The sequence below is a fragment of the Nanorana parkeri genome, unplaced genomic scaffold (genome assembly GCF_000935625.1).
Source record: "Nanorana parkeri isolate BGI_ZX_2015 unplaced genomic scaffold, ASM93562v1 scaffold214, whole genome shotgun sequence".
NCBI lineage: Eukaryota > Metazoa > Chordata > Amphibia > Anura > Dicroglossidae > Nanorana > Nanorana parkeri.
Genome location: NW_017306482.1, coordinates 1054968 through 1065900, shown reverse-complemented (window position 1 = coordinate 1065900; position 10933 = coordinate 1054968). Strand labels below are relative to the sequence as shown.

Sequence of the window (10933 nt, the reverse complement as noted above, 5' to 3'; positions counted from 1 at the left end):
TGGGTTGGATTGATTTCAATGCTGGTGTGTGCGGACCGGGGTGTCTGATGTTTGTACTAAAGAGGAAACAAAAAGGAGGAAGAAGCTCAACGCAGATAAAAGATGGTAGAGCGGAGGGGTGAAAAATGTGTGAGATGATTGTACTTGCATGTAATCAGGTGGATCTGAGCTTTGGAAGTTGGGGGTCTCTTTCGAGGTGGTGCGATGCTTGATATGTCCAACTTCCAATACGGTGACGTGAAGATCAATAGTTGGTTAAATATAGGCACGGTGAGTGATCTGATGTGGACTGGTATAAAATACATAGACTCACCATTTGAGTGAATGAGGTTTCGGGCTCAGTGACTATTTGACACATCCAAGAATCCACTACGACGTTTATTCCTGGTTACCATATTGCTCTCCGCATCATCTGTATGGACCATTGTCGCTGAGCCCGCAACCTATGTCTATGTATTTTACACCAGCCCGCTGTACACATCGGATCACTCACTGTGCTTCTATTTTATCCAACTGTTGATCTCCACGTCACCGTATCGGAAGTCCTCACCTGAAGATTGACATATCAAGCACTCATTGCTCTCCACATCATCTGTATGGACCATCGTCGCTGAGCCTGCAACCTGATTGATCAAGTTGCTGCATTTGCTACGTGTTTGCATTATGTGACCCGAGTCTGTTATGTGACATGGGAATTTTATTTTTTTCTTTTATCCCCAAAATGTAAAAACCCAAAACGAGTAAATTGTAAAGATGTGGCTGAAATCCTTTATTCCAGGACGTGGGCCTGGGGCCTAGCTGAAAGATTCATCACACGAGGCAGCAAGCTTATGTAAAAAATGGTTTATCTGTTCCATTTTTGTATAAAACACACGGGAGAAACCTAGCCAATCAACACACAGATTTCATTTACAAGACTCCAGGAACTTTTTTTTTTTGTTTTTCTTTTTCTCTGAAACTTTTGAACCTAAACAACATACACAGGTTTCCTCTTAAGTCTACACTCTCTGCTGTCTATTCCATGAACTAGTTCTTTTAGAAAATGAAATCTTTTTAAACGAAAATAAAAACAAAACAGATTTCACATAACCCCATCCTCTTTCCTCTGTCCCAGTTACAGTACAATGGTAGATGGCAGCAGGACCCGATTCCTTATGCAGTTTTCTGCTGTCCCTTCTTTCCGATCAGAGACTTGTGGATGTGAGGAATGACACCTGCAGGTAAATGCAGAAATATGGTCAATCTGTGCAAGGTGGGCAGAGAAAACATGTACCTGGCAGTGCTGTTGCTGTCTATGTGAGTTAGGTATATTCATGTATTATGCGTTTATAGTGCTTTGGCATTAACCAAATCTGATTAGGACAGCTTCTCCGAAACAACGTACCTCCTCCTGCAATGGTGGCCTTGATAAGGGAGTCTAATTCTTCATCCCCCCTGATGGCTAGCTGCAAGTGACGAGGAGTGATACGCTTCACCTTTAGATCTTTAGAGGCGTTTCCTGCCAACTCCAATACCTGGATTTAAAGGCAACAAATAAGTCTCCTCAAACACCAGATGCAAGAGAACCTCATCTACTGTAAGGCAAGGCTTGTATTATTCTTAGTCTACAACGGTAACAGACCTGGCTTCAATGATCAATCCATGCATCAAATGTAAAGAGTTACAGCTATAACCAACCTCAGCAGTAAGGTATTCCAAAATGGCAGCACTGTACACTGCTGCGGTAGCACCAACTCTTCCGTGGCTGGTAGTGCGAGTCTTCAAGTGTCTATGGATACGACCCACAGGGAACTAAAGCACAATTAAAGAAGACACATTTAAGCACTCGATTTGTCAAATGTAACTCTACTACCAAATACAACCAACATGGAAATGTCACTAGGCGCTTATGCATTTTATCAAGGGGGTGGGCAACCTGGACAGCTGTTGTGGAACTACAAGACCCAGTGCATTGGTATTGCAAGACTGCCACCCACAGGCATAATGGGATTTGTAGTTTCATCATAGTTGGGGTGCCAAAGTTGCCTACCCCTGCACGACATAGTGAGTAGGAATGCTAAACCTGCAGATGCCGGCAGTAGAGAAATCTATTGCTGCTTTGCCAGGTAAGACCAATAGCACAATAGTCTGACACGCTCTCCTGTGAAAACTGCATTACGGAGAGAAAAATTCTGTATTAGACCTTTACATGGTAAGCTCCTCGAGGGCGGGGACTGATGTGACCGTGTACATTATTGGCAATATATATATATACTTGTAGTGAATTAAAACGTACCTGCAGTCCTGCTCTTTGGGAGCGAGATACAGCTTTGGCCTTGGCCTTCCCACTATCCTTCCCAGCCTTACCACCAGCCTAGAAAGAGGGGAACAGAAGGGTTAGGTTTTTTTACCTGACATTCTACTTGTGTAGCTGCAATAAACTGCAACTATTACAAAATAAATAACTGAGAAATATCCCAGCAGTTGCAAGAACTCCATGATCAATGCATATATAAGGATAGAAGGTTCCTGCAGTTTTTCCATCTGTGGTGACAGGTGACAGCGCAAAGCTTCTGTGGTCTTAGGCCCAGCTATTGTCTGTGAGCTCTTCCCTCCATATGGTGCTGACAGTCAATCTCTGATCATATTGTGCCAGCTATTCACCAATTAAAGAAAATGAATCTAATGACTACTTTGTTTCCTCTTAAAGCTTTGATGGCGATCGTTACCTAAGTGACCGCTTGTTGATTGTTTTGTTTTTAAATAGCTGATAATGACATAAAACCAATGTCTGTGACTCCTCTCATCCCTTTGTAAGATGTAATAGAACAGTCAATGTAAAGATGTCGTTATTCTAATTGGAAGCATCTGCAGACCGAGAGGCCCAGCATTGTGTTTTGTCGGGAAGAAGCTTTTCAGGGCATTGCATGGTAAAAATGTCTGTGAAAAGTGCGTTGTGTTATCTTTAGGCTAAGTTCACACCTAGGCGATTTTTATTGCGTGATATCGCGCAAAACACAGATTCACATTGAAGTCAATGGAGTCTGTACCGACCTTTGCCATTTGTCGCGTGAAAAGGTGCGGGAGCGATTTTCGGGCGGTTGTCGCTTGACAGATGCAGACCGTGTAGCTGCTCCTGCAAGGTGGGCACACGGTCCGTGACCGTGTGCCTGACTTGTCAGCTGGCCACATAGTACCGGCTTGCGGGGTAGTTGCCCCGCGGGCTGGTACTTTGAGACCCCTGCCTTAGAAGTTTTCATACATCTTTCTGTCTAGTTTATACAACATGGGAAATGGAAACCGGCATATTTCTTTTTACACTGGAAGCAAGTTGTGTAGGACGGAGTGTTTTGGATCTTTTATTTGTAACCCCAAAATGTGTACAATTATGTATTCTGTATGTGTATTGAATACTTTTTGGGAAAGAGGGTATTTTGACTTGGTCTGCCGTAGAGATGTAACATTTCTGGACATTTTGAAGCCATGAGAAAACTTTTTTTGTTTTTTTCCGGAAAAATTGAAAAAAAAAATCATTGGAGTATTTTTACAAATTGAAGTCATCTTGTTACTCTAGGAAGGTGGAGTGCAGTGTATATAAAGTATAATGCTTGAAATAAAAGTCCAGCTTATTCCGTAGATCAACTAAACTTGCTTTTTAAAATTGTATTTTATATTTGCAAATTGCAGCTTTGCTCTCGGCCGACGTTGCACTGGGGGAAATGTTTCCAAACTCTAGATGTTGGTCTCCTCTCAGTAAAATGTGGAGGCAAAAAAACAATTTACTGGGCAGACTCTAGGTGGTAATCATTATACTGTGATGGGGGAGAACATTATTAGGAATCATTTAAAGGTTATAAAGATAAACTAATTTGTCAGAGAAATGTCCCCTCTTACCTGAGAGGACAAACTATCATCTCCTATCATACCAACACTCGCCCTACTGTAGGAGGTACAAGATAGAGCCCACAAGCTAACTAAGCTGGAGCCTTTCCTCTGCAGCGCCCCTAGTGGCAGGAATGCCGAGTTTGAAAAGTACAATGTTACTTGAATTGTGAGTGTGCAATCATTTAAGACTTTACATAGTCTCAGAAACCTTTCATTAAGGTCTTCATGTTATATAGTTTGAATACCGTGTCACAGATATATTATTTATTATTGTAAAAGAAAATATTCCACACACTTTTATTTCAATTTTTCCAGAAAAAAAAAGTTTTTTCCATTTTCCAGCCCTTACCATCTCTAGTCTGCCAACCCATGTTACCTGCGTTGCAGAAATATGTGCACGTTCCGTTCATTTATTCACAAATACATTTTCACACAAATATTCATACTAAAAATCCAGTTGGAATGTTCAATAATACCATCAGAGGTGATTGTCATTTGAAATGTCGATTGCTTTTCGTTTTTATTTAACATTCGCTTTTAGTATGAATGGAGTTATACAAGCAAAAACCACATTCACCAAATTCGTTTGAGAAAAATGTCCCATCATGCTTCAAATTTTTTCATCACCGCAGTCGAAATCGATCGTTGATTTCACCGCATCAATGATTAGAAAGTCAAACGAATGTTATGAAATAGATTTTGTTTGTTCAGCATTCTAACCATGTAGACCCTACAGGACGTTTTGCTTTGGTCAGCATCAGTAAGCACCAAGTGTCAGATCCTCGTCTACAAGCTGCTGGTTCCTATGTTGGATATTCGCGGAGTTTGCCAAGTCATAAGGCTCCATTCACAAAGCCAACACACCAGGATAAGGATCCTTAATGTTATTTTCATCTCGGAGCCAATAGATTTGAAAATGTTAGTCACATGACTGAAAATAAGATCCGTATCCTACTGCTAAAGCTATGCTGTACTTTTTTTAAAATTTTATTTTAAAAAGCTCTGGGACTGAACTAGGGCTGCGACTTTATTTTCATAATCAATTAGTTGGCCAATTTTTCCGATTTAATTGGATTTAAAAAAAAATTGCATCCTTAATTTGAAATAAAATGCAGCGTTACAAAGTTTACTTCAGAATAAAGCTGCATGCACATTTTTTTTCCCCACTAACACTGCACTGGAACACACGGCATTGCAGTAGGGTGTGTTCCAGTGAGGGTGATCACACTGCAGGCGTGAGAGGCGTCTGAGAAATGAATGGCACCACAACGCACATTTGGGAGCAGAGTTTTCAGACCATATATTTTATTATAAAAGCCCAGTCATCAGTTTAGAATTAGCTGTGAATATTGGCCTGAGAATTATTGCTCTCACTCCAGCGAAAACGGTGATACCTGACATGTAGGGCAATCGTTGTTTTTTTTTCTCTCTATGTAGGTGCACCCGACTTGTGTCTCCGTTAGTATACATGCGTTTGCAGGGTTGGGGGAACTTTACATTTTTGGGGGGCATTTTTAATTTTATTTTGTAAATGTTTTTTTTCTTGACCTCATTGCTGTGATGGTACATTGGGGGTGACAGGTTCTCTTTAAGGTGACATAAGGGAGTCTTTTAGACCCCTAGTGTCACCTTGCCACTTCACTGGGGAATGACAGCTGAATGTCAACACAGCATGCAGTGACTAGGAGCAATATCCAGCCTGCTATTGGTTATTTTAAATTGCAATAGCAGGCTGGCTATTGCACCCACCCAGTGTCTGCTGTCAGTCAGCAGAGGAGGGAACTGAAGTAAAAAGTTCTCCTGCAGGTTGTCCTCTGCAGATTTGACAGCAGGCACCGGGCAGGTGCAAAAGTCAGCCTGCTATTGCAATTTAAAATAACCAATAGCAGGCTGGATATTGCTCCTAGTTACTGAAGGGTGTATTGACGCTGACTTTTTAACACGGGTAGAAGAGGAGGGCACAGGGGAGCGGGAGTAGCAGAGGTACAGGGACAGCAGCGGTGGTGGTGGGGGGGAGTAGCAGAGGTACAGGGGCAGCAGTGGGAGTAATGCAGATTCTCCTCCCCACTGGTGCCGGCTGCACGGTCTGTGTTCCCTCTGCCGATTACAGGCGGGGAGAGCAATGGGGATTGAAAAGGACACAGCAGCCAGCACTAGCAGAAGAACGCAGGAGCAGAGCGGCGGCTGCATCTAATTGAACAATCAGCTAATTGATATTGCAAATCGTTGACCACGATTCTAATTATCAATTAAATTGATTAGTTGTTGCAGCCCTAAACTGAACCTCATGGTGTGAAGTTGCCTCATTTAAAACCATTGGAATTCTTGTGTATGTGCTTTTGGTGCAGATAAAGACAACGTTCCGGTCTAGATATGGTGTGAACAGGCCCTAAAGGTGGCCATACATGGAATTCTGTTAGAAAACATTCTAGAAATGTTTGTTTGGTTTGTGAATAGTTAATTGGTCTTATTATATAGGATTTATATAGTGCCAACAGTTTGTGCAGCGCTGTACAATGTAATGAAGCCATTAGTTACAATAGAAATCAACACAAGATGGTAAGGAGGGCCCTGAGGGCTTCCATTGTTTGACCGTACTGATGAAAAATATTGAGGTAGCAGAATGGGAAATATCTCGAAACAAAATTCCAACAGTGAATATGGTTTTCATTTGGGGAAACGCCATGCATTCCAAAAATCAAACAAAGTTTTGACCTCCATTCACCATGCCTCATAGGCCGGGTTCAAACCTAGTCGGCACAGTTTTTGTGTGCTGTTACGTGCGTGCGGTTAATTGCATGTTGTGCACATTTTGGTGTGTTTGTGCGTACATGGAGACACGCATTTTGACTGGCAGCTTATAAAATGTTGTGGGCAATGGACGAATGCACGTTCAAACGTGCACAATGTGCAACATGCTTCTGTCATGCATTTTTGGACATTTCCATTGAAGTCTATGGGGCAAAAACTCGCTATTAACTGCCCAAAGAAGCTCCTGTACCTTTTCCGGCTATTGGCGGTTTCCTGCTCAGGTGTGAATATGAGGCATTGGATTTCTCGTGTTGGGCATTTCCAACTGCTCAAAAACACCTAGGTGTGCACCAGGCCTTATAGCAATATGGAATGTTCGGATGGAATTTTTAGTATAAGCATTCGTATGAAAATCTACTAGTATGTGGCCAGCTTTAAGCCAGCTTTAAGCCCCATTCACACCAGTGTGTGTGTGTGTGTGTGTGTGTGTAAAATGCACTGCGCAGGTGTGAACCAAGCCTATGATCTTAACATCAGTTCTAAGTATTTCAGTGTGTCTGCATCCAAAGGCAATATTTGGCAATAATAAATATAACAAATGCACTTTTATTTTTATTTTAATAAGTGCATTTATTTAAAGCATTGCAACCCTGTAGTCATGCATGTATCAATATGCTATAAAATATCAAAATCAACCAGAGACCTTCAGAATGATTTGAATGCTCTTTACTGCCATTCTGACTGATATAATTATGTTTATGGTGTGGGTGCATCAGAGAACTGATTGTAATACAGATAAACTAACTGCTCATTTACACCAAATTTATTACATTTGCACAGCATGGAATAACGTATGATGGATCACTTTTTTTGTGTGATCCCCTCACTGCTCCCAAATCGCTATGTCTATGGTCACCAGTTCTTGGTCAGAGCTTTAACACATCCTTGTCTTTTTTCCAAAAGAAATTAGGATCTTGCAAAACTGTGTTTAGTGTTGTCAGCTATTTCCCCTCCAGCATCTGCCAGCGGGAAGTTCAGATAAATATGAAATGAGGAGACTGAGCCTATCTGGCCGTGCCTTGTGCTGGGGGCTGGATGAGGATTAGCAGCAGCAGGCTGCTCATTGGCTGGGCTTTAGGTCAGCGTCATCCCTTGTTTGTGTGTAATAACAACGTTCACAGCCTCTCGCTGCTCATATTGTCCTCCTCATCCGGCTCCCTACAAGTTTCTTTTTAAATGCATGAAGCCATAAAAGGGCAAATTTTTTAAGTTTACCATCTGCTTTATGTGCCATGTGTGAGAGCAGTACGGATCATCTCTGCCTAGGAATGTTATTACACACCTATGAGGGAAGCTGCACACAAGAGTGCCATCAATGCCCCCTACTAATCCCTGTCTAGCCTCCAGTATTAGGCATGGTTGAGGGGAATTCATACAAAAAAAAAACCCCTGTAAAGTTAAATTTTTAGTACCAACACTTTTCCTGTATGGTGCTATTATTGCTCCAAGTTCATAAAGAATTACCACCAAATCAGCGATAAGAAAAGTGAAGGTAAATAGGACCTCTTCCATGTTGGAGGATATTGTTCAGGTCGTCACATCTGCGATAAATTTGTCTCTGCACCTGATATTTGATTTGCTTCCATCACTCCCCCAATGGCTTCTCTGTGTGACAGATCCATATACACAAATCTGTCGCGCTGTCAGCAATGCTTTCTGAAATGTATCTAGGACACTCTTGATGAAGTCCAGGGAATGTTTTATGTCTAAAAGCTTGAGATAGGGGGAGAAATAGTTTCCAATATCATAAAACACATTGGTGAAGGATCCGAATTATTCTGCTGAAGGACACTAAGCTGCATATGAGCTTCATCCATGTAAGATTGGGATATTTATCACCTTGGTGAAGACGGCACGGGATGATGATCTGGTATACATGACACAGGTCAGATGGTCAATGTAATGTTTGCCAACCACCACTTTGTTGTGGCGGCATGTATTTAAGACTTCCAGGGACTGGGATGCTAAGGACAATAACATGGCACTGTGTCCTGATTATAATTAAGTAAATGTGAATATACTTTTCCTTTTATCTTTGCCAAAAATCTGAGATTTTTGGCATCGTAGTACTGAACCCCAAGACTGTTTATTGTATGGAGAGCTGGGATGCCTGTGTTATAGCTACAGGGAGGCTGGGGGATCCCCTCCATAACGAGGCTCCTGGAAGCTGGAGAGCCCCTCCGTAATAACAGGACTTCAATTCTGGAAGCCAGGGGGATCCCCTCCATGACAGGGGCTCCTGGTAGCCAGGGATCCCTTCCATGACAGGGGCTCCTGGTAGCCGGGGATCCCTTCCATGACGGGGCTCCTGGTAGCCGGGGATCCCCTCCATGATGGGGCTCCTGGAACCCGGGGGATCCCTTCCATGACAGGGGCTCCTTGGTCCTAGGGAACGCTCTCCTGGGTGATCCACTGTATATAACGGGTTCCTGGAAGCCAGGGGATCCCCTCCACAATAACAAAAGAGGCTACTTGATCCAGGGAATGCCCTCCAATAGTAACAGGGGCCCCTGGACGCTGGGATATCTCCCTTATAACGGGGACATCCTTTATTTGTAACAGGGGTCCCTGAAAGCTGGGATATCTCCTTTATTTATAACAAGGGCCCCTGAAAGCCACGATATCCCTTTTTTGTAACAGGCCCCTGCAAACTAGGATATCCCCTTTATTTATAACAAGGGCAAGCCGGGATATCTCCTTTATAACAGGGGCCCCTGGAAGCCGAGATATCTCTTTATTTATAACACCGGCCCCTGGAAGCCGAGATATCCCCTTTATTTGTAACGGGCCCCTGGCAGCTGTGATGTCCCCTTTATCTGTAACAGGGGGACCCTGTAAGCCGGGATATCACCTCCATAACAACACGGGTCCCTGTAAGCCGGGACATCCCCTGAATAACAGGCTGGAGGTCCTCAGTAGGGGACCGACCCGGGGCATACTGCGCTCTGGTGTAGGCAGGCGGTTGACAGCTTTCCTCCCTGCCCTGTGTGTGGTGAACACTGCGCCGCCTCACACATCAGACTCAGCTGCTCTTCCCGCCTTTTCCCGGGACAGTCTATGAGGCTCGCGAGCCGCCGCCACTGCCGGCAGTCATACGAGGCCCACTGGTGAGGTATTTACCATGATCCGGAACTCCGAGCTTCGCCGTGAGAAGGTCCGGATGAAGTTACCCCGTGTCTACGTTCCTCACTGCCGCCGGTACCGCGCACTCTCAGCCTCACACACACAATAACCCCCCCACCCGTCAGGCCCGAGCGACAGGACGGTTCGTAGCCAATCGCGGACAGCCTTCCTGGTTTGAATCCACGTCCCGACCTATCGCGCGCCGCCTTGTTTCCCAGTTGCCTGAATGGCGCCCCGCCCCTTTCCCCTTAACGGCTGTTTCCCTCCCGAGGCCTCTCAGCTTGCTTTTGCACACGGCCCGAAAGCGAGTGGGCGTGACGCTATAACGTCAGTGGGAGAAACCAAGCCAATGGCCGCGGAAAGTGCGTCGTGACCGACAAGCGCGCCGACAAATCAAGAAGGTGACTTCGCCTAAGGCGTGCCCACGGTGTTAACGACAGGGTCGCTGGCCAATTGGATGAATGGCTTCCGCCGAAAGGCGGGGTCTTCCCGTTCCCGCCCTCGTAGTCTTGTTTGCTTTTGGGAAAAAGCTAAAATGGCGGCTGATGTTTAGTGTCACAGAGAGTGAAGCACCTTGTGCTCTTACTGAGGACGTGGGGCGTTCACGGCGCTCACTTTTCCTGGTGATATCGTGGGGGAAAAAGAAACATTGCGCGTTATATGCCCGTACTAGCGACGGAGACAGATTCTGTTTCATAGAACTGAATCATTTGCCGTTTTACAAAATTGTAACCAGCTCGTTCATCGTTTTGTAAACTGTTGTCCGGACAGCTTTTTGCAAATTTGCTTTTTTTATGCATCATTGTGAAAATAAAGTACAAATAGGAACACATAGTATTCCTTTCATGTCATCCAAACTATCACCAGACCGAATGTGGTCATCCAAATAATATCATCTGACTGAAAAGAAACGTTCTACACAGATGCAATCTACAAAAAACCGACATAAAGTCAACTAAAATCTGAAATAAAAGGTTCCATGAATGAAGAACATGTTTTCAGCACATTTACAAATCATAAAATAGAATATACATTGGCTTGCAAAAGTATTCACACCCCACCTTAGCATTTATTTTGTATTTTGCTGCATTACCACCTGGAATTAAAATGTATTTTTGGGGGGTTTGTATCATTT

At 43.7% G+C, this 10933-nt stretch overlaps 1 protein-coding gene across 1 annotated transcript; it reads right to left on the bottom strand.

The window, feature by feature from the left end:
• Positions 1-828: 828 nt before the first annotated feature.
• On the bottom strand, positions 829-9994 carry LOC108786483 (histone H2A.V). Its single transcript, XM_018555791.1, has 5 exons — positions 9796-9994; positions 2276-2353; positions 1678-1791; positions 1385-1514; positions 829-1214 (listed from the first exon to the last, which is right to left on the bottom strand). Exons 1-5 carry the CDS (start codon positions 9796-9798, stop codon positions 1153-1155), a joined length of 387 nt encoding a protein of 128 aa, XP_018411293.1. The 5' UTR covers positions 9799-9994; the 3' UTR covers positions 829-1152.
• Positions 9995-10933: the final 939 nt, after the last annotated feature.

Bases quoted from the DNA above. Each gene is read 5' to 3' on its own strand.
- LOC108786483 (XM_018555791.1), bottom strand. The intron at 1,792-2,275 runs GTACGTTTTAAT...ATTGTGCTTTAG, and splicing joins CCCAAAGAGCAGGACTGCAG to TTCCCTGTGGGTCGTATCCA. The intron at 1,515-1,677 runs GTTGGTTATAGC...CTTTAAATCCAG, and splicing joins TGGAATACCTTACTGCTGAG to GTATTGGAGTTGGCAGGAAA.